This window comes from Cetorhinus maximus, chromosome 29 (genome assembly GCF_964194155.1).
Source record: "Cetorhinus maximus chromosome 29, sCetMax3.hap1.1, whole genome shotgun sequence".
NCBI classification, from domain to species: Eukaryota; Metazoa; Chordata; class Chondrichthyes; order Lamniformes; family Cetorhinidae; genus Cetorhinus; species Cetorhinus maximus.
The window spans coordinates 7,862,483-7,886,706 of record NC_135907.1 but is presented as its reverse complement, the minus strand read 5'-3'; the positions used below and the strand labels follow the sequence as shown (position 1 = coordinate 7,886,706).

The 24,224-nt window shown below is 40.7% G+C and overlaps 1 protein-coding gene across 2 annotated transcripts in view; it reads left to right on the top strand.

Annotated features, from left to right (window-relative positions):
• LOC144669596 (myosin-9-like) overlaps positions 1–24,224 on the top strand; it is a 183,936-nt gene that overhangs the window by 84,811 nt on the left and 74,901 nt on the right. For both annotated transcript variants that reach the window (XM_078532119.1, XM_078532118.1), the window contains 5 exons: positions 5,822–5,974; positions 11,833–12,006; positions 12,094–12,267; positions 12,925–13,039; positions 23,237–23,430. In XM_078532119.1, the coding sequence (XP_078388245.1) occupies positions 5,822–5,974; positions 11,833–12,006; positions 12,094–12,267; positions 12,925–13,039; positions 23,237–23,430 (810 nt within the window). The remainder of the gene's footprint in view (positions 1–5,821; positions 5,975–11,832; positions 12,007–12,093; positions 12,268–12,924; positions 13,040–23,236; positions 23,431–24,224) is intronic.

Here is a 24,224-nt window from a genome sequence, read left to right as displayed (position 1 = left end):
GCTAACTCTGAAGTTGATGAGTATTGAAAATAGTTTCAAAATTTGTAGAACTTTATCAGAAAGTAGTTAACGCACTCATGAGAAACTGTCACAACATTTCATTATTCATACTCTTTCAATCCGCGGATCAGTGTAAAACAATTGGAATAACAGCATTTAAAAGTCACTTGCATTTATTTGGAGCAGCATAATATACCTCTTATCTGGGATCTAGTAGAATTTATGCATGGTGTTTAAAATCAGGCATGCAATGTTTTATTAGGGAAAGCTGTTAATAGAATCCAAGTCGGTTGGTGAAGCTGAAACCAAGACAGAGCTTTTCTTAGAGCTTTATTTAGGTAAGCAGTGGTGTAATGGTATTGCCACTGGTCTGGTAGACCAGGTACACCTAGACCCTGAAATGCTCTGGGGACCCTGGTTCAAATCCCACCATAGCAGATGGTGGAATTTGAAAGAGCCAATAAAAAAAATCTGGAATTTAAAAAGTCTAATGTGAAGATGGGATTTTGTAGATTGTCCTCCTTACTAACATCTGGGGGCTAGTGCCAAAATTGGGAGACTAGTGGGACAACAGCCCCACTAATCCCATAATCATACTCAGCCCATAATCATACTCACGGAATGGCACCTTACAGATAATGTCCTAGACACCACTATTATCATCCCTGGGTATGTCCTGTTCCAACGGCAAGACAAGACCCAGCAGAGGGGACAGGACTGTGGTATACAGTAGGGAGGGGGTTGCCTTGTGAGTCCTCAACATTGACTCCAGACCTCATGAAGTCTCATGGCATCATATCAAACATGGGCAAGGAAACCACCTGCTGATTGGCATGTACGCCATCTCCCCCCAAGCTGATGAATCAGTGCTGCTCCATGTTAAACACCACTTGGAGGGAGCATTGAGGGTAGCAAGGGTGCAGAATGTACTCTGGGTGGGGGACTTCAATGTGCATCATCACCAATAGTGGCCACTATTGACTGAGCTGCCCAAGTACTAAAGAACTGTAGACTGGGTCTGCAGCAGGTGGTGAGGGAACCAACAAGAGGGAAAAAACATACTTGACCTCGTCCTCACAATCTACCTACCCATGACAGTATTGGTAGGAGTGACCACTGCACAGTCCTTGTGGAGACAAAATCCCGTCTTCACATTGAGGATGCCCTATGCTGTATTGTGTGGCACTACCACCGAGCTAAATTTTGAACAGATCTAGCAGCTCAAGACTGGGCATCTATGAGGCACTGTGGGCCATCAGCAGCAGCAGATTGTATACAGCCACCATTTGTAACATCATGAGCTGGCATATTCCCACTCTACCATAACCATCAAGCCAGAGCATCAACCCTGGTTCAATGAGGTGTGCCGGAAGGCTTGCCAGGAGCAGCACCAGACTTGCCTATAAATGGGGTGTCAACCTAGTGAAACTACAACATGGGACTACCTGTGTTCAAACAGCCTAAGCAGCATGTGATAGACAAGAGCTGAGTCGATCCCACAACCGACACATCAGACCTAAGCTCTGCAGTCCTGTCAAATCCAGTTGTGAATGGTAGTGGACAACTGAACAACCTGCAAGAGGAGGAACTCCACAAATATCCCCACCTCAATGATGGGGGACCCCCATCACATCAGTGCAACAGATAAGGCTGAAGCATTTGCAACAATCTTCAGCCAGAAGTGCTGAGTGACTGATCCATCTTGGCCTCCTGCTCCACAGGTCCCCAGCATCTCAGATGCCAGTTTATGCCAGTTTTCAGCCAATTCGGTTCACTCCACATGATGTAAAGAAATGGCTTAAGGCACTGGATACTGCAAAGGCTATGGGCCCTGACAATATTCCGGCAATAGTACTGAAGACTTGTGCTCCAGAACTTGTCGTGCCCCTAACCAAGTTGTTCCAGTATAGCTACAACACTGGCATCTACCTGGCGATGTTGGAAAATGCCCAGGTATGTTCTGTATACAAAAATCCAACCCAGCCAATTACCACCCCATCAGTCTACTCTAGATCATCAGTAAAGTGATTGAAGGGGTCATCAACAGTGCTATCAAGTGGCACTCGCTTAGCAATAACCTGCTCACTACACTCAATTTGGGTTCTGGCAGGGTCACTCAGCTCCTGACCTCATTACTTTTTTTAATTCATTCACAAGATGTGGGCTACGCTGGCTGGGTCAGCATATATTGCCCATCCCTAGTTGCCCTTGAGAAGGTGGTGGTGGTGAGCTGCCTTCTTGAACCACTGCAGTCCATGTGGTGTAGGTACACTGTGTTATTAGGAAGGGAGTTCCAGGATTTTGACCCAGCGACTGTCGGAACGGTGATATATTTCCAAGTCAGGATGGTGTTGGGCTTGGAGGGGAACTTCCAGGTGGTGGTGTTCCCATCTACTTGCTGCCCTTGTCCTTCTAGATGGCAGTGGTTGTGGGTTTGGAAGGTGCTGTCTAAGGAACCTTAGTTCAAACATGGACAAAAAGAGCTGAACTCCAGAGGTGAGGTGAGAGTGACTGCCCTTGACATCAATGCAGCATTTGACTGAGTATGGTATCAAGGAGCCCTAGCAAAACTGGAGTCAATGAGAATTAGAGGGGAAGCTCTCTGTTGGTTGGAGTCATACCTAGCACAAAGGAAGATGGTTGTGGTTGTTGGAGGTCAATCATCTTAGTTCCAGGACATCCCTGCAGGAGTTCCTCAGGGTAATGTCCTAGGTCCAACCATCTTCAGCTGCTTCATCAATGAGCTCCCTTCCATCATAAGGTCAGAAGTGGGGATGTATGCGGATGATTGCAAAATGTTCAGCACCATTTGCGACTCCTTTTTTAAAATTCATTTACGGGCTGCGGGTGTCGCTGACTAGGCCAGCATTTATTGCTGAAGCAACCCATGTCCAAATACAGCAAGACCAGGACAATATCCAAGCTTGGGCTGATGTGTGATCTAAATGTTACTTGCCGCTTAAGTGCCAGGTAATGACCATCTCCAACAAGAGAGAATCTAACCATTGCCCCATGACATTTAATGGCATTACTATTGCTGAATTCGCCCTATCAACATCCTGGGGATTAGCATTGATCAGAAACTAAACTGGACTAGCCATATAAATACTGTGGCTGCAAAAGCAGTGAGGGGCTAGGAATCCTGTGGTGAGTAACTCACCTCCTGACTCCCCAAAGCCTGTCCACCATCTACAAGGCACAATTCAGGAGTGTGATGGAATACTCTCCACTTGCCTGGGTGAGTGCAGCTTCAACGTCCAAGAAGCTCGGCACCATCAAGGTCAAAGCCTACTTGATTGGAACTCATCTACAAAAATCCACCCCCTCCACCACCCATGCACTGTGGCAGCAGATGCACTGCAGGAACTCCCCAAGAAGCCTCAGCACCTTCCAAACCCGTGACTTCTACCACCTAGAAGGACAAGGGCAGCAGACATATGGGAACACCACCACCTGCAACTTCCCTTCCAAGCTCCACACCATCCTGACTTGGAAATTTCGCCATTCCTTCGCTGTTGCTGGGGCAAAATCCTGGAACTCCCTCCCTAACAGCACAGTGGGTGCACCTACATCACATGGACTGCAGCGGTTTAAGAAGGATAATTAAGAATGGGCAATAAATGCTGGCAATGCCCAAATCCCATGAATGAATATATCAAAAAAAGCAATGTGATTGACATGACATTAACAAAAGGATGCCATGCTTGAATTACCTGCCCCCCCCCACTCCCCAAAACATATCTACCGCCTTAATAGATTTTTGGGAGGAAATATGTCTTGAGGTAGTGGCTGTTGGGGACTAGCCATTTTTCTAAGGCCCTACAGGTATGTTTAATAACCAGATTTTGGTTACAAGGTGAGAGCTTTCATAATATTGTTCTGAACCCCATGGGGGAAGCGTAAACCAAACTAACCAAATTTGCTGAATGACCCTCAAATGAAGAAATTACCAACACAGTTACACTTTTTGTAGCGCTTATTTTAACACTATTCGACACGAACTAATTATAAGGTAACAGGCGAATGATACTTCAAATAAGAAGATACGTTTCACTTTAAATGGCCGATACAAGTACCCATGTCAACCCCCACACAGGTGCGGCACCATGTTCCAATCACAAAGTCTTTCCAACTTGGCCTATGGTACGTAAGATCCCTCAACTTCCCAATTAATCAGATCTGCCCTCAAATTGCATTCACCAGCTGTATGACATCTGAGATCCCAGATATGGTTAATACTGACAAGGCACCCATCTACAAACTCACTCTCGCTCAGGTCACGTCAATCCTGATGGCACAGCTCTCCAGAGTTCCTTTTCAACCAACCAGCAACACCTGGTTCACAATCTGGTCCTCTGATACAAACTCACAGCACTTCCACATGCTTGAGTTATTCACACTGCTTCTAGGATTCAATCCCTTTTAGTTCAGTTGTACATCACTTCCCCAAGAGCTTCTGGAATTCTATTTTTCTTTCTTCCAAACAGAAAACTTATCTTTTTGTAGAGAGCTTGGATTGCACTAGAGTACACCATGAGGTTGACAACTGTGTCCTGCTGCACCACTTCTTTGTGTCTGCATCTGTGTACTGACTGCCTTCTGCCTTAAGCTCTCCTTGGTGCCTGCCAGCCACATGACTTCTGCATTGTCTTCCTTCCTAATGATACTGCTTTCACATCAAGGATCGCCAAGGCACATGGATCGGTGTTTCTTATCATCAAAGAAAATCACAATTGCTCCCTTTACAATTGATGCAAACTCTTAAAAGTCATTTTCAAACATTCTTAAACACAATTACAGTTTCCACAGACATTTTAAAGAAATTGAAAATTATCCTACTGCACTGCTTCTGGGTCAAAGGTTGTCACAATACCTGAGAGCTTCACCAACTGAATTGGATAATTATCATGTGGGTTTAAGCCTTAATATCTCAATGTGTTGCCAGTCTCCAGTGAGCTATCACAGGGAAGCACAGGCATTCTGCCCAGTGAAAGGCTAAGAATGGCTTTCTCTTTTTTTTAAAAGTATGTCACGTTTGAAATTGCACTTAAGTTCTACAAGTTATGAAACCGAAGCCACAATAATTGTCCTGCAATGACTACCAATAGAGCAGCACAAACAGCGTAGAAATCTGCTACAGGGGTTCTGTTTGCTCAACCAAATCAATTCAGAATAACTGAGCGAAAGATCACCTTTTACTTCCTTTTGTTGCTGCATAGTGTAGCCAGTGAGTCTGCTTCACTGCAATTAGTCAGAGAATGTGCAGATGAACCTTTGACTAAGTAACCAATTGTTGGGTTCGCTGAGATTCTCTACAGATTTTGGAGACTGTTGGAATAGATTCTCAATGACAATCTCTATTGTGAAATAATTTTGGCCGTTGCCACTGTTTCAAACAGCTCCCCTGTGCCAGATTCTCAGTGAATCTGTCAGGAGTGAGGAATTGGAATATTTAACACTGAGTTGGAATAAGTCTAACAAGGGAAAAAAACCTGGCTGAACTCAACAGTCTGACATTGATCCAGATAGACATGTGTTAGCACAAAATTCAATAGGTTACTATTAGCAAATCTGTAATGCTTTGATGGGTATTTATAAACCTCATAATCAGGCATATTCCTTATTTTATGCTTCCTCTTTTGGGAGATCATAATTGTGCAATTCACTGCTCTGTCTTCATTTGATATTTACTGTACAAGTAATATGTAGATTTGCTAATAAATATTGTGATATCTAATACTTATATTTTATTTTTCATTTTCTTCTCTTGGGTTTTTAATCTTAATAAATTGCTGACTTGGGTTTTTTTTTGTACATTTAGGCTGACTTTGCTGTTGAGGCTTTGGCCAAAGCCACTTATGAGCGTCTCTTCCGTTGGCTGGTTTTGCGCATCAACAAGGCACTGGATAGGACCAAGAGACAGGGTGCCTCCTTTGTGGGCATTTTGGATATTGCTGGCTTTGAGATCTTTGAGGTATCTTGGAATTGCTTGGGTTGTTTGATTGGGGATGTTTCAAGGTTAGATTGTTGGTGTCAAGACCAAGAACAGTAAGAGCCTTTTGTGCCAATTCTGGCACTACATCGTAGCTGATGTTTTTGGGGTATTTACAATGTTTTGTTCCCTGCAATGGAATGGCAAAAGTCAATTTCCCTTCAGTTTAAATTACAGGACCTCCTATCAGTGTTTTTGCCTCTGGGGTGCATGGGTGGTGGATAGTGGGAGGAATAATGAATGTAAAGTAGCTTTTAGAATGGTTGAAATGTGTTTCAAGGACTTGACATTAAGGTGATAAATACCTGAGCTTTGGTCGCATGGATTGATTTCTGAGCTCAGCATTCCACCCTGAAACCTGTTAAACCCTAAATATGGTGCACTGTTTGTAGATGAGCAGGTCACTTTTTGATGTTTAAAACTGCAATCAATACTTGAATTAATGTGATTGAATTTCATATCCAACCTTCAGAGCTCTTTTTAGTTGGAGAGCACTGGAATTGCAAGCAAGCATGTGAAAACGTGACTTTATCTTCCCTGCTTGTCCAAGTGATGAATTTTAGTTCCAAGTAATCGAGTACTACATTTTGGACAAAAACAAAAACAGAAATACCTGGAAAAACTCAGCAGGTCTGTCAGCATCGGTGGAGAAGAGCACAGTTGACGTTTCGAGTCCTCATGACCCTTCAACACAACTAAGTAAAAATAGGAAAAGGGTGAAATATAAGCTGGTTTAAGGGGGGGCGGTGTTGGGATAAGAAGAGCTAGGTAAATGGCCAGTGATAGGTGGAGATAACCAAAAGATGTCACAGACAAAAGGACAAAGAGATGTTGAAGGTGGTGATATATAAAGGAATGCGCTAATTAAGGGTAGAAAGCAGGACAAACAAGGTACAGATAGCTATAAAAACAAAAAACTACTGCGGATGCTGGAAATCCAAAACAAAAACAGAATTACCTGGAAAAACTCAGCAGGTCTGGCAGCATCGGTGGAGAAGAAAAGAGTCGACGTTTCGAGTCCTCACGACCCTTCAACAGAAGGTACAGATAGCTCTAGTGGGGGTGGGGTGAAGGAATACTAAAAAGGCTAGAAGGTAGAGATAAAACAATGGATAGAAATACATTTAAAAATAATGGAAATAGGTGGGAAAAGAAAAATATGTATAAATTATTGGAAAAAACAAAAAGGAGGGGGAAAAAAACAGAAAGGGGGTGGGGATGGAGGAGAGAGTTCATGATCTAAAATTGTTGAACTCAACATTCAGTCCGGAAGGCTGTAAAGTGCCTAGTCGGAAGATGAGGTGCTGTTCCTCCAGTTTGCGTTGAGCTTCACTGGAACAATGCAGCAAGCCAAGGACGGACATATGGGCATGAGAGCAGGGTGGAGTGTTGAAATGGCAAGCGACAGGGATGTCTGGATAATGCTTGTGGACAGACCGAAGGTGTTCTGCAAAGCGGTCACCCAATATGCGTTTGGTCTCTCCAATGTAGAGGAAACCGCATTGGGAGCAACGAATGCAGTAGACTAAGTTGAGGGATGTGCAAGTGAAATGCTGCTTCACTTGAAAAGAGTGTTTGGGCCCTTGGACGGTGAGGAGAGGGGAAGTGAAGGGGCAGGTGTTGCATTTTCTGCGGTTGCATGGGAAGGTGCCGTGGGAGGGGGTTGAGGAGTAGGGGGTGATGGAGGAGTGGACTATGGTGTCACGGAGGGAACGATTCCTACGGAATGCCGCCAGGGTGGGTGAAGGGAAGATATGTTTGGTAGTGGCATCATGCTGGAGTTGGCAGAAATGGCGGAGGATGATCCTTTGAATGCGGAGGCTGGTGGGGTAATAAGTGAGGACAAGGGGTACCCTATCATGTTTCTGGGAGGGAGGAGAAGGTGTGAGGGCGGATATGCAGGAAATGGGCCAGACACGGTTGAGGGCCCTGTCAACAACCGTGGGTGGAAAACCTCGGTTGAGGAAGAAGGAGGACATGTCATTTATATAGAATTAATTTTCCCACCTATTTCCATTATTTTTAAATGTATTTCTATCCATTGTTTTATCTCTACCTTCTAGCCTTTTTAGTATTCCTTCACCCCACCCCACCCCCACTAGAGCTATCTGTACCTTGTTAGTCCTGCTTTCTACCCTTAATTAGCACATTCCTTTAGGTAATATCACCACCTTCAACACCTCTTTGTCCTTTTGTCTGTGACATCTTTTGGTTATCTCCACCTATCACTGGCCATTTACCTAGCTCTTCTTGTCCCAACACCGCCCCCCCCTTAAACCAGCTTATATTTCACCCTTTTCCTATTTTTACTTAGTTGTGTTGAAGGGTCATGAGGACTCGAAACATCAACTGTGCTCTTCTCCACCGATGCTGACAGACCTGCTGAGTTTTTCCAGGTATTTTTGTTTTTGTTTTGGATTTCCAGCATCTGCAGTTCTTTGCTTTTATCTTTTTACTACATTTTGGACACCAAGTATCTGGATCAACCACTCCCAGGTCTGGTATAATGCAATTAGTTTCAGAGTAGTGCCATTTTAACCTACTTTAACAATTTAATATATCCCAGTCTTCAAATTCTATACCAGTGTGACATTTTTTTTTCCTTTTCCCTACACTAACCATCACCACACCAGCCTGAGTGACATTGCCAATTTGTTTCCAAGTTAAAGGTGACGTTTATGTCTGAGTATATGTCCACTAGGAACTAGATTGAACTCATTCAAACTTGACATTGTCCAAACCACATTATTGCACTGGAGCCTTGCCACCAAGAGGCAAAGAATATTGTCTTGGTGTTTCATCTAATCTGTGTGGGCTGGTTTTTAGCCCAGATTCCACAGGTAAAAACAAATGGAATTGAGTTGGCGCCCAGGTAGTGATGTGTTGAAAACAAACAAAAACTCAGTTGGAAAGATCCATCCGTGGTTTACTAAAGAGATTAAGGATAGTTTTAGATTAAAAGAAGCGGCTTATGATGTTGCAAAGAGTAGTAGTAAGTCTGAGGATTGGAAGCATTTTAGAAACCAGCAAAGGGCCACAAAAATAGTTGATAAAAAGGGAAAAAATAGAACCTGAGAGTAAGCTAGCCAGGAATATAAACACAAATTGGAAGAACATTTTTATAAAACATATTATAAAAGGAGAAGAGTAGCTAATTTAAATGTTAGTCCCTTAGAAACAGAGATAGGAGAAATTATCATGGGGATGAGGAAATGGTAGAGAACAAATATTTTGTTTGCCTTCACAGTAGAAGGTACAAGTTACATACCAGAAATAGAGGGTAACCTAGGGGTAAATAAGAGAGAGGAAATTAAGGTAATTAATATCAGTAGAGAAAAGTACTGGAGAAACTCGAGGGACTAAAACCTGACAAACCCCCAGGACCCAATGGCCTATGTCCTAGTATTCTAAAAGAGATAGCTGTAGAGAGAGTGCGTGTGCTGACTGTGATTTTCCAAAATTTCTAAGATTCTGGAACAGTCCCAGCAGATTGGAAGTTAGCAAATGTAACATGATATTCAACAAAGGAAAGAGAGAGAAAACGAGAAACTACAGGCCATTTAACCTGACATGAGCCATTGAGAAAGTGCTGGAACCTATTATTAAGAAAACCTTAACAAAACACTGAGCAAAGCATAGTATGATCAGACAGAGTCAACATGGTTTTACAAAAGAGAAATTCTGTTAGTCAAATTTTAGTTTTTTTGAGGATGTAACAAGTAGATTAGATAAGGAGAACCAGTAGGTGGAGTATATTTGGATTTCCAAAAGGTATTCAATAAGGCGCCACACAAGGTTGATATACAAGATAACTCATAGAGTTGGGGGTGATGTATTAGCATGGATAGAGGATTAGTTAACTGACAGGAAGGAGAGAGTACGGTTAAATGGGGCATTTTAAAGTTGGCAGGCTGCGACTAATGGAGTGCCACAAGGATTGCTGCTGGGGACTCAGCTATTAACAATCTATGCAATCACAAAATTGTTACAGCACAGAAAGAGGCCACTTGGCACATCGTGTCTGCACTGGCTCTCCTAAGGAGCAATTCACTTAGTGCCATTCACTCACCTTCTCTCCGTAAACCTGCACATTCTTCCTTTTCAAATAATGACTTGGACAAAGGGACAGAGTAATGTATCTAAGTTTGCTGACGGTACAAGCTAGATGGGAATGTAGACTGAGCAGGACCCAAAGAGGCTGCAAAGAGATATAGACAGCTTAAGTGAGTGGGCAACAAGGTCGCAGATGGAGTAAAATGCGGGGAAATGTGAAGTTTGGTTGTAAGAACAGAAAAGCAGAATATTTTTTTTAAAAGGTGTAAAATTAGAAGTGTTGATGTTCAGAGACTTGGGTGTACTGGTCCAAGGAGCATAAAAAGTTGGCATACAGCTACAGCAAACAATTAGGAAAATAATTAGCATGCTGGCTTTCGTTGCAAGGGGATTGAAGAACAAGAATAAAGAAGTCTTGCTACAGTTGTACAGGTTTTTGGTCAGAGCACACCTGGAATGTGTGCAATTTTGGTCTCTCTAATTAAGGAAGGATATGCTTACATTGGAGGTAGTAGAGTGAAGGCTCACTAGATTGGTCTCTGGAATGAGAGGGCTGTCCTATGATAAGAGGCTGAGTAAATTGGGTCTATATTTCCTGGAGTATAGAAGAATGAGGAGTGACCTCATTGAAACAATATGAAACAGCTTGACAGGGTAGATACTAAGATTGTTTCGCCTGGTTGGGGAAATCTAGAACAAGGGACAGTTTTAGGTTAAGGGGCCAATCATTTAGGGTTAAGATGAGAAATTTCTTCACTCAGGGTCATGAATCTTTGGAATTCTCTACACCAGAGGGTTTTGGATGCTTCATTGTGGAATATATTTAAGGCTGAGATGAGCAGATTTTTGATGTCTCAGGGAATCAATTATATGGGAGCAGGTAGGAAAGTGAAGTTGAAGCTGAAGATCAGCCATGGCCATACTGAATGGTGGAGCAGGCTTGAGGGGCTGTATAGCCTTCTCCTATTTCTTATGTTCTTAAAACTTGCAAACGTCACCAGCTGAATGTTAACGTCCACGTTTATGTAAAAGCCTTTGTTTATTCTAACTTCATGGCTGGACATTTTGCAGAAGTTAGTTGCACTGGTAATAGGATTCCCAGTGGGTCATAACACTTTTATATTAAAGTGCCTGGCCATTCTAAAAGAGAAAATAAATTCTTATTGTTTATTGAAGTCTATCTGTTTTTGAAGCTAATTACTTACATCTCTCTTGTCTTAGGTAAAGAAAAAAAATAGTCAAGTTTATGGGGAAAAATTTATCATGTGCATGCTTGTGTGTGTATACTGATCATTGGAAATACATGGCGTTCAACAGATCGTTCAACATTTGGAAGGGTTACAGTTTTGTTGGGGAGGTTATTAATATTCAGATGTGACCCATTAAATTTCTGTAAATATGCTTCTGATGCAGTGCTACCTAATATCTTTTTGGTGGAGCTATCAACATAATGACTTGGAGCAAGACACTCAAATGTTACCAAGTTTGATTCTGAAAATCTCTCACTGTAAGGGGGTTTACAAACAGTGCCAATGTGGTGATAATAAATTTCATTAACTTCTTTGCATGATAAATTAAGATGTGATGGAACCTTAAAAGTTGTTAATGTGTATGACTGGAATGTCAGAATTGTGTGACAAGCTAGTATACAATCAAGGCAGGAACTTTGCTGATCTTGGCTGGGAAAGAGCTTCTTTACATTTTGGTGAATATGCAACACAAACCATAGGTGGCACTATCCTCTTATTGCTCCTTCCCTAGTGACTTTGTCTTTTGTACTTTTGCAGCTGAATTCCTTTGAACAGTTGTGCATTAACTACACAAATGAAAAGCTGCAACAGCTCTTTAATCACACAATGTTTATCCTGGAGCAAGAAGAGTACCAGCGAGAAGGAATTGAATGGAACTTCATTGATTTTGGCCTCGACTTGCAACCTTGTATTGACCTAATTGAAAAATCCGTGAGTCATTTTTCTCATTACTTTCACTTAACTAGATTCCCAGAAGTATATTCAGATTAGCTTTTAAAAAATTATTTCCCTTTTCAGGCTAGTCCTCCTGGTATCCTGGCTCTGCTCGATGAAGAGTGCTGGTTCCCCAAAGCCACTGATAAGACATTTGTGGAGAAGGTGGTGCAGGAGCAGGGAACCCACCCTAAGTTCCAGAAACCTAAGCAGCTAAAAGACAAAGCTGACTTCTGCATTATTCACTATGCTGGAAAGGTAAGCTGAGCCAAAGCTTGATGGGGTTGTCATTTACATAGTTTATCTAAAAGAATTACCTTGAGTGTGTTAGACAATCCAGTCATTCAATTGCTATTTTGTTGAGCTGTTTTTTTATTCTTGCCTGAGCTTGTGCTCCCTATGAAGAGCATGAAAGTAAAATATGTATACCAGACTTCATGACCAGGACTCAACAGATTAAATAATTGCTTAACCTCTGTATTGTGTAGGCAGGGGGAGATGGTGGCATAGTGGTAATATCACTGGACTAGTAATCCAGAGTCCCAAGTGAATTCACTGGGGACTGGGGTTTGAATCTCACCATGGCAGCTCATAGAATTTGAATTCAATTAATAAATCTGGAATTGAAAGCTTGTCTCTTAATGGTGACTATGAAACCATCATCAATTGTCATAAAAACCTATCTGATTCACTAATTTCCTTAAGAAAGGAAACCTGCCATTCTTACCTGGTCTGACCTACATGTGACTCCAGACCCACAGCAATGTGGTTGACACTTAACTGCCCTCTGAAATGGCTGAGCAAGCCACTCAGTTCAAGGGTAATTAGGGATGGGTAACAAATGCTAGTGACGCCCACATCCATGAAAGAATAAAGAAAGGTATTTATATAAGGTATCTCCTCTTTGCAATACAGGTGGACTACAAAGCAAATGAATGGCTGATGAAGAACATGGACCCCCTGAATGATAACATTGCCACACTATTGCACCAGTCCTCTGATAAATTTATAGCTGATCTCTGGAGGGATGGTATGTTAAAATTAGTAACTTGGGCTGTCTAAAATACTTCTACTGTTTATTGTAGCTCTTGATTTCAACATTTTTTAACTACTTTTGCTTCCCTGAATCTAGAAAGCATCACTTTTTAATATTCATGAATTAAGTTTGGTGTTTCAGTCACTTGCTAAGCTCTGAATTCTGAAAATCTTCACAACATGTGCCTGATTATAACACTCAGATTGCAAGGATCCAGCACAGGCATACTCCATAGTATGCAGGGATATCTTAATTAACCTAGAGGAAATGTGCTAGCCATAAGACCCTCACCTTATCTTGTAAATGGGGCAATCCAATCCAATCCTCTCTTCTTTGCTTCAGGTGAATTTTATTTGCTTAGAAAAGGAAATGTAAAAATTACTTTCAGTAACCCATTTCTAACCAATGGTTAGTGAATTGAGCAGTGGGGTGTTTTCACTCCAAAATCACAATTGCCTATTAGACTTTTGCTTCATGTATTTCAGACAATCAACATGGAAAATAGAGAGGTTTGGTAGAATGTAAGAATCATTTTCCTGCCATGTGGAATATATCCATTTATGATTTGATACAATTTCTTTGGTTTGGTGACTTTGAATAAGAAGATAATAGGAACAAGAGTAGACCATTTGGTCCTTTTGAGCCTGCTCCGCCATTCAGTTTGATTGTGGCTGATCTTTGGCTTCAACTCCCACTTTCCCACCGACTCCCCATATGCCTCGGTTCCCTAAGAGACCAAAAATCTGTGTCTCAGCCTTAAATATATTCAATGATGGAGCATCCACAACCCTCTGGGGTAGAGAATGCCAAAGATTCACACCCTTTTGAGTAAACAAGATTTCTCTCTGTCTCAGTCCTAAATGATGAGCCCATTATCCTGGGACTGTGCTCCCATGTTCTAGATTCCCCAGCCAGGGGAAACAGCCTCTGTGTCTGTCAAACATGTCAAGCCCCTTTATAATCTTTTATGTTTCAATGAAATCAACTCTCATTCTTCTAAACTCTAGAGAATACAGACGCATTTACTCAACCTATCATCATAGGACAACCTTCTCATCCCAGGGACCGATCTAGTAAACCTTTACTTTACCACACCAATGCAAGTATATCCTTCATTTAAAGGTGGCAACCAAAGCTGCACATAGTATTCCAAGTGTGCTCTCAACCACAGTCCTGTACAGTTGTAGCAAGTCTTCCTTATTCTTAAACTCCAGGCCCCTAGCGATAAAGGTCAACATTTGCCTTTCTAATTGCTTGCTGTGCCTGAATGCTAATGTTTTGTGTTTCCTGTACAAGCACACCCACGCCTCTCTGAATATCAACAGTTACAGGTTTTGCGTCTTCTTAAAAAAAAAATTCTGTTTTTCTATTCTTACCCAAGTGAATAACCTCTCACTTCCCCACATTACAGTACAGCCTTGTTGCCCACTTATTTAACCTGTCTGTATCACTTTGCAGTCTCTTTGTGTATCCTTCTCACAGCTTGCATTCCCACCTAGCTTTGTTTCATCAGCAAACTTTGATACATTCTGTGTCTCTTTGTCTAAGTCATTAATGCCCCATAACTTCTGCACTCCCCAGTGTCAGACTTGGGAGGGTATCCCAAAGATGCGCTGGGGAATCCCTCTGGCAAGTTCTCAGGGCTTGTATGGCAATTACCCAGAAGTGCACACTCTGGACAATTGCGCTGTGCTGGGAACCATTCGAAAATGCAATTTAAATCGCAAACTTCAGATGGTTTCGCTGGGGTTATACCAATAGTTACCCAGAAAAAGTTAGAAGAATTAAAACCACTTCTAACTTCTGAGTAACTATTGTAAGGACCCAGATCAACCCCACGGGACTACCCCCACCCCCACCCAAAACCCTATACACTTACCTTAAGACACGTGCCTGGCCCTTTAAACTTACCTGCTTTACAGCAGCAAGTGCTGTAAAAAAAGGGGCATGGCTTTCTTGAATATGCTGGATCTAGACTTCGCTGGGCCCTGCGAGGAGTCTTTCAATGCAGGCCCCAAGCAGCTCCTGTGAACGGAAGTTTTGATGTTATTTTCAAGACCAGGTAAGTAGGTATTCTAATTCCTCAGGCCAGCACTATCTAGCACTAGTCGGAGGTTATGGCCTAATATAGATTGTAAATAGTTGAGGCCCCAACACTGATCCTTGTGGCACTCCGCTAGTTAGAGCCTGCCAAAATGTGCTGTTTATCGCTGCTCTTTGTTTTCTGTCTGTAAACCAATCCTCTGTCCCTGATCCCTTATCTTGTGTATTAATCTTTTGTGTGGCAACTTATTGAATGACTTTTGGAAATCCAAGTATACTGGTTCCCCTTTATCTACCCTACTGGTTGCATCCTCAAAAAAAACTCTAAATTTGTCAAACATGATTTTCATTTCTTTAAACCCAAGTGATTTTGTCTGAATACACTTATTTTCTAAATGCATTGTTAACACTTCCTTAATAATATAAACCAGCACTTTCCCAATTACTGATGTCAGACTAGCAGAGAGCACAGTGAGAGATTTTCCTTACGTTTGAATTCAAACTGATAGTATTAAAACCATGTCACTGAAGTCCTTGAAAAATGGTAGGATTCAATCTGTTTAATTGCACTTGCCTATTATTTTCTGCAGTAAGATGTTCTATCTTTAGCTCTACATTCCCATTTCCAAATCCCCAATAGCGCACAATTTTTCAAAAGGTAGGCAAGTGATTGTTTCACAGTCCTCTGCTAATAATGTTCAATAACTTGATATTAAGAAATGATAAAAGTGACATTCCTCTATCTTTGATATCTCTCTCCCTCTATCCCTCCCATTTTAGAGGAATGCCTGGTCTGTGCTCAGCACCTACTGGAGATGCAGCCTGCGCTGTAATTGCTAAATGATTTAACAGTTGACTAACTACCTAAGGAGACCAAATCTTGTGTATCTTGTAGTTCTCATTGTTAGTGGTTTTTTTTTTAAGGATTCATTTTTTTCTTCTTTTTGTCTTGATGTCTCTGTGTCTGTTGCAGAGATAAAAAGCTTTCAGAGAGCCTATTTCTATACACGCTTTCCTATTCTACATCTAGAACCAGGTGACGTGAGAGGAGACTGTGATAGTGCCGTAGATCGATGCTTCCAAGAATCGCCTGCTTTGAATGCTCATCCTTCCTCTCCATTCCTGCTTGTGCAGTTTTCTTTTCTGTTTCCCCTTCGCTTCAGGTTAATGCAGCCCAACCATTTCAACGGTGCCTCATCCTGAGCTGCAGTGGTGAAACATGTTCCACCAACTCGTAAGCAAAATGCACCTGTGTGGAAAAAGTTGAAATTAGTTTTATCTTGAACCTTGACTCGTTTTAACTTAAATATTAACTCATTTTCCTGTACGAGGAATTTTCTTCTGCATTCAATGATGAGAATGTAATTTCATAAATATAACCATTTGGCTTTTGTTGGACCTAAATTTAGATGCACAAGGGACTTGGTGCCCTGCCAGTTTCTTTAGGACAGTGGTGGGCCATTGCGAACTAATTCTCAGTTAGGCATCCTGTGTTTTAAAAATGCCCATTTCCACAATTCCCTCTTGTCTCCCATCTCCACCCTAGCATCCCATCACTATCCTTGCTGAGAAAGGAGGAAGACTGGCATCAAGTTGTCAGACATTTACAGTGCTAGGCTTGAATGGACTGGCAGAACATGTATGTAAACAGCCCGAGGTAACCCTCTTGCTATTCCCTCGTTTTAATTCCATGCTTCACTGTGTGGAACATCAGGCAGCCTGGGCTTCTGCAATCTTTGGAACTTGCCTATTCAGACATTTGAGCTAATTATTTTTCTCTGTAAAACTATATGCACACAATAAGTGCACTTTGTCAACCACCTCTACTGTATTCCACAGATTATGTTTTATGAAATTGAGGTTCTGATTTGTCATTTAAGAATGTAGAAGGCTTAAATGAAAGGTACAGGTGTGTTTCCTTATTTGTGGTATTAAAGATCGTTGCATGAAATGGGTTTCCAAGAGCATGCCGTGTTGCTGATTCTCATAACTAATACTGAAGCCTGCAGTGGTATATCAGCACAAAAATTTATATACTAAGTTGGATTAATTCTAATTTTATGGTTTACAGACCTGTTACAAATACTGTAGAAGGATCACGCTCTATCTACCCCTTGCACAGTCCCAACACTAGAAATACCTCTGTGCTGCATATGTTTGAATCTTAAACATTGCATTGAATTAACTATGCATCTACACTGACAAGAGCGCAGGAACTACCAGAAAAAGGAATTTGTTCTTCTATGGCCCTTCAGATGGACAGTATTACTCCATGCTAGTTAGCTTAAAGCTGTGAACTATTGGCAAGTTAAATGCAGTGGAATTGATGGTAGCAGGAGAAAGCTAGTCTCATATATCAAGCTAGCCTCCATTGCTTTATGGACAATAGGTAGACATGCAGAGGGAAAATGGCTTCATCCAAACTTTCCTTCCCTTTTTATCACAGCAAACTTATTGAAGGCTCAAAGGGGAATTGAAAAAAACAAATAAGTTAAAGGGCTGGTAGGAGGAGTGGAGCCAATTTGGGACCAAAAAGGGGATTTATGCATGGAGGCAGGGGGCATGGCTGAGTAATTAAATGAATACTTTGTATCTGTCTTTACCAAGTAAGCTGCTGCTGTAGAAGTCATAATGAAAGAGAAGGTTGTTCAGATACTTGAAGAGTTTAAAATTGATAAACAAGAGGTATTGGATTGGCTGCCTGTATTTAAAATTTAAAACCAGGACCGGATGAGATGCATCCAAGGATACTGAAGGAAGTGAGCAGAAATTGCGGAGGCACTTAGCATAATTTTCCAATCTTCCTTGGACTAGGGTGGTGCCAGAGCACTGGAGAATTGAAAATGTTACACCCTTGTTCAAAAAAGGGTGTAAAGATAAGCCCTGGCCAGCCAATTTGACTAAGATGGTGAGGAAGCATCCAGAAACAATAATTTGGTCCAAAATTAATAGTCACTTGGGCAAATATGGGTTAATTAAGGAAAGCCAGCACCATTTGTTAGCTAACTTGGCTGAGTTTTTGGACGAGGTAACAGAGCATTTTGAGGGTGACCCTTTGGTGTACATGGACTTCCAAAAGGCATTTGATAAAGTGCTCACAACAGACTTGTGAACAAAGTTAGAGCTCCTGTAATAAAAATGACAGGAGCAACATGGATACGAATTGGTTGAGTGACAGAAGGCCAAGAGTAATGGTGAACAGTTTTTTGGAATAGAGGAAGGTTTATAGCGGAGTTCCCCAAGGATTGGTGTTAGGACCCTGTTCTTCCTGATGTGTGACTTAGATCTTGGTGTACAGGGCACAGTTTCAAAATTTAGGGTCAATACTAAACTTGGAAGTATTGTGAACTGTAATTAGGTTGGTGGAATGGGTGGACAAATGGCAGATGAAATTTAGTGCAGTGAAGTGTGAAGTGATTCATTTTGGTAGGAAGAATACAGATAGTATAAATTAAAGGATACAATTCTAAAGAGCGTTCAGGAGCAGTATATGTGCATAAATCATTGAAGGTGGCATGACAGGTTGAGAGTGTGGTTAATGAAGCATATGGCATCCTGCGCTTTATAAATAGGGGCATAGAGTATAAAAGCAAGGAAGTTGTGTTAAACCTGTATAAACTACTGGTTCAACCTCAGCTGGAGAATTGCATCCAGTACTAGGCATCGCACTTTTTAAAGGATGTTAAGGCATTAGAGAAGGTGCAGAAAAGATTCACTAGAATGATTCCAGGGATGAGGAACTTACACAGTAAGATATGAGAAGTTAGGACTGTTCTCCTTAGAGAAGAGAAGGTTAAGAGGAGATTTGATAGAGATATTCAAAATCATGAGTCTGGACAGAGTAGATGGAGAGAAACTGTTTAAATTGATGGAAGGATTGAGAACCAGAGGGCACAGGTTTAAAGTATTGACAAAAGAAGCAATGGCGATGAGGGAAAAACTTCTCCACAGAGTGAGTGGTTAGGATCTGGAATTCACAGCCTGAGAGTGTTGCGGAGGAAGATTCAATTGAGACATTCAAGATTGAATTGGATCATTATCTGAAAAAGTTTGCATGACTATGGGGGAAAAGGTAGGGGAGTGGCACTAGGTGGTTCCTTCAGAGGGCTACACAGATGCAATGGTCTGAATGGCCTTCTCTGCTGTAACCATTCTGATTTTGTAATGTCATGGAGCAGTTGAAGATTCCTTGAAATATGTAAATATTGATTTTTGATGCTTGTTTTAAAAAAAAGAAATTGTTTTCATTTCTTAATAACGTTTGTTTTCCACACCTTGCATTTGTGTTACATCAGCATTTGTCTGCATTACAGCAGCCAAACTTAGAAAATTTAACCTGATTACAAAAGACTTCAGCTGTAATTTTTATGATCCAAATTGGGAATTCCACCCGTATCGCACATTTCCTTAAAGAAAGGTTTATTTAAGTGTAACCTCCAAAGATTAACCTCTGTGTCTTTCGTGGAATATTAGAGATCGCAAATTAAGCAGCAGCTATTGATCTCTGAGCAATGCCTAGTTTCAGGTGAATACCCATGGCCTTATGTATTCTATGATTTCCTCAAATACTATATGCGTATGCAACAGGATATAATACAAGGCACCTTGGGTGTTGAGATGATGGCTCCCTTTATCAGAAATTTGGGATGTAACTTACTGGTGGCTTGATCTCCCAAAAGATTGAAGTTCTTTAATTATGGTTTATAAAATGAAAAGTAGTAAAACTTCACTAACTTGGTTTGCCAGGAGTTTATTATTTACTGGATTTGATCTCTTACTCCAACTTTGACCATTGTTTTGGAACTTCATGCCACCATTTTGTTAAACAGGAATGGTTTTAAATGTATTCATCTATCTTCTTGATAGATGCAAAGCTATGATTGCAATGATAGAAAATTATATTTTGAAAAGAGTAGTAGATAAGCAGCAAGACCTTGGTGCCCATATACACCATTCCTTAAAAGTGGTAGAGCAAGTTGATAAGCTTGCTTTAAAAAAAAAAGCAAGTGTGTTACTTGGGGTTATAAATGGAGGAATAGAATAAGAAAAACAAAGAAATCATGCTAGAGCTTCATAAATCACTCAATAGGCTTCATCTGGAGTATTATAGACAATTCTGGGCACCATACGTCAGGAAAGATATTAAGACCTTCGAAAGGGAGTGGAGGAGGCTTACTAGGTGATGTTACCAGGGATGAAGGTCTTCAGTTTTGAGGAGACGTTGGAAAAGTTAGGACTGTTCCCCTTGGAACAGAGAAAGTTGAGAAAGGACCTAATAGAGGTTTTTATGATAGAATAGATAAAAACTATTCCCGCTGATAAGCGGGACAGTAAGCTGAACTCGTAGGTTCAAAATCATTGGCAAAAGGTCTGAGGGAAGGTGACTTTTTTTAACCCAGCACTGTTGGGATCTGAAAGACTACTTGAAAATGTGGTGGAAGCCGATTCCATGTGTAAAAGGGAGTTGGACAGCTACTTGAGGATGAGCAATTTGCAGGGTTGCAGACAAAAAGTGGGCATATGGCACTAAGCAAACTGCTCTTTCAAAGAGCCAGCAGAAGCACTTTCGGCCAAATGGCCACCTTTCATGCTGAGTTTCTATAACATGAAAGAATTATACCATGAATAAAAAGTTATTGCTATGAACTATACTTTAAAAATTGAACTTCTCTCCCTGGAAGAAAGATGGTTGTGGGGAAATGAAAGAGCTTTTCAAAATAGAAGGTTTTGAGGGGGTAAATATGTATGATTATTTACACTAGTAAGTGAATCATTTGCTGAAGGCATAGATTAAGTTAGTGTTAAAAGAATGAAGGAAAGTTAAAACATAATTTTTTGACATACGAGGAACGCTTTACCACAAAGCTAGGAACAATAACCTAATTTGAAAAGACATTGTAAAGGATACAGGAAAATGCAATTGATGGTTGCAGTTGAACAGCTTAGGTAAAGATTATAAAAATGGAACTTTTTTGAAATTAGGATAGAAGTATGAGGGAATTAGAGATGAAGTGAGTGTTGTTTTTAGTACAGTAATTTCTATGACTAGAAAACATGAAAGTAGCTGCTGGGGTGATTAAAAAGCGCAGCCACATAACTCCCTTTATATCAAAACCATCTTAATATTGTAACATGCTGCTCTAACATCAGTCAATCTCACTATCACCAATAGCTGCAAATAATTGAAAATAGCAGTGTTCCTTAGGCTCATTAATCTTGGTTTGCATTCATAGCGTTGCTCATAACTGAGCATTTAGTTCATTGAGTTGCATGTCCCCAGGATGTTCAGCCTAAAGTTGCACTGGACATATTGTGTAGAAATTACAGCTGAAGTTTAAAGCTGTTGTGTAATTTGTTTATCCTACATGGGTGTTAAATATTGATTTCCTGCATTTCAGTTAAAATAGATATCTATTTTTACTGTTGTGGAATGCTGAAATGCCTCCAGGATATCCGTTGCAGAAAATTCCCTTTTTTAGTTTAGCCGTTTGGTGCTCTGCTGCGTTCACCATTTGAAACCGGTGCTGCTGTCTCCGTTGGAAGGGAAAACTCCCTTTATCATCTTGCCCAGTTCTGATTACATCACCACCTGGCTGCCAGTGATTCTTTACTTAATGTGGAGCATCTGTGACTTAAACTTTCCCACATTCCCAGCCAAACTACTTCCAAAGAAGAAAAATATTTAAATGCACCATAATGTAGAATCTGTATTTGATCCCTCAAGCAGCTTTGTAAAGGTCATGGTAGCAAAACAGGTGAATAGGACTTTACTAGTTTCATAATCTTGTTTGGCCAAAATGTGGATGTGCAAAAGGAATATTTCTTGCACAGTTTGGATCTTATTTGGGTAGTTATTGACGTGTGAGGGACATTGGTGCTGACGAATGGCGTGCTTTGCCATTTTGGACATCACTATCTGCCTCAAACATCCCTAAGCCTGTACCATGACTAGCTGTCGAATAAAGTTTCTACCCTAACCTCACTGCAGAACAAAAGCCCATACCACACCAATGTACTATTTCCACTTCCACATAAGCTATTTTCATAATCTCTAATTACAAAGGAAAAATTGAAGGCAATTTTGTCCTTTGAGATGAACATGTTGGAAATTAAGTTGTGATTATGCCAGCTCAATTCCTGTAGAATCAGCGAAGAGTTAATTCTAGTCTGGGCTAGACTGAGAGGAAAGGTCAGTTTGCTAACCCACTGTATCAATCAGCCCTTAAGTATGTTCACACTTGTTTTTATTTTTAGATATTGATCCAACACTTGCTGTAAAGGTGGCCATAGTTAGCATTTTATTCCATCTTTCATTGATGTTCCATGCAATTCTTGTCTCATTTGAGACTTGACAATGTTGATTTTGTCCCTAACCTATGATCAATCATAAGTTAAATAACACAATTTGATTCACTAACCTGCTTACATTAACAGTGCCTATTGGTATTTGTAATGCACTTGTTGAGTTCCTCATAACTTAAGTCTCAAAATCCTTCACTGTCTTCTGAACACTATGCTTTATCTGTGAACCCTAAAATGTATTAACTTATTTTTTAGAAGCTATGCAGTTACCAGTTGGCTAATTACAATAAAACAGTCTGTTACTGATTAATCATCAAAGTAAATTCTTTAGCTTGGGCAATGGTTTTACACTTTTTGTGGTCATCAAATCTTTTACTGCCAGTGCCAATAATTCCATCTGTTGAAGACTTGTTTTATTTGCCAATGTGCATTGCTGCATTTTCCCATGTTAAATTCATTCTTTTAGTCAAAGGCATTCAACACCTTTTGAATGTTTTCTGTTTCTCAGTATTTAAGTGGGATTTAACAAATCAAACCCAGGAAATAGGTTTAGAAGACTTTAATCCATGTACATTTTTCTCCTTCCATTATATTTTTAATTTCTACTGAATATTGCACCATTTAATTTTTGAGCTTGTCAGCTACTCAGAACTATTGAAGAGAAATTCCTATGGCTTTGAAGTAGCACCTGTGTGGGTTAATCAAAATTGCTGCAACTTTTCAGTGTTTATTACGCTTGCTGTCACTTCTCACCATGTCCCTACTTTTTCACATCATTGGCACCCTTCTTCACGGTTTCCTATATCCCTAACACAGTTAATCAGCTTGAATCAATTGCTTTCTCAGTGGACCGCATTGTTGGACTGGATCAAGTTGTAGAGATGTCCCATACAACATTGCCTGGTGCATTCAAAACCAAAAGGGGAATGTTCCGCACCGTTAGTCAGCTTTACAAGGAGCAGCTTTCGAAATTGATGGCCACACTCAGGAACACCAATCCTAACTTTGTGCGCTGCATTATTCCTAACCACGAGAAGAAGGTGAGTGCATGATCTCCTCTTGTCAGTTTTTAGATAAGATAGGGAGGAGGATCACAATGTTGATTAAAGAAACAATTATAGCTGTGAGGAAGGATGATAAGAACATAAGAAATAGGAGCAGGCGTAGGCTATCCGGCACCTCAAGCCTGTCCCGCCATTCAATAAGATCATGGCTGATGTGCCCCAGGTTTCAACTCCTCTTTCATGCCAGCTCCTCATAGCTCTCAACTCCCTGATATTTCAAAAATCTATCTACCTCTTTAAATATTTTCAGTGATCTAGCCTCCACAACTCTCTGGGGTAGAGAATTCCAGACATTCACTACCCTGAGAGAAGAAATTCCCTCGCATCTCAGTTTTAAATGAATGTTGCCTTATTCTGTAACTATGTCCCTAGTTCGAGATTCCCCCACTAGTGGAAACACCTTCTCAACATCTACCCTGTCAAGACCCCTCAGAATCTTGTACATTTCAATAAGATCACCCCTCATTTTTCTAAACTCTAATGAATAAAAGCTTAACCTGTTTAGCCATTCTTGATAAATCAACCCCGATGTTGTAGAAGGAACATCAAACGAGGTCATGTGGATTGAACTGAAAAACAAAAAAGGGGGATCACACTACTGTGTGTGTACTTGATTCCTAAACAGCTAAAAGGAGATAGAGTAAAGATGTAAGTAAATCTCTGAGAAGTGCAAAAACAATATGGTGGTAATAGAGAGAGAAGTTCAACTACCCTAATATTAACTGGTATAGTTAGTGTGAATGGCACAGAGAGCAGAATCCTTAAAATGC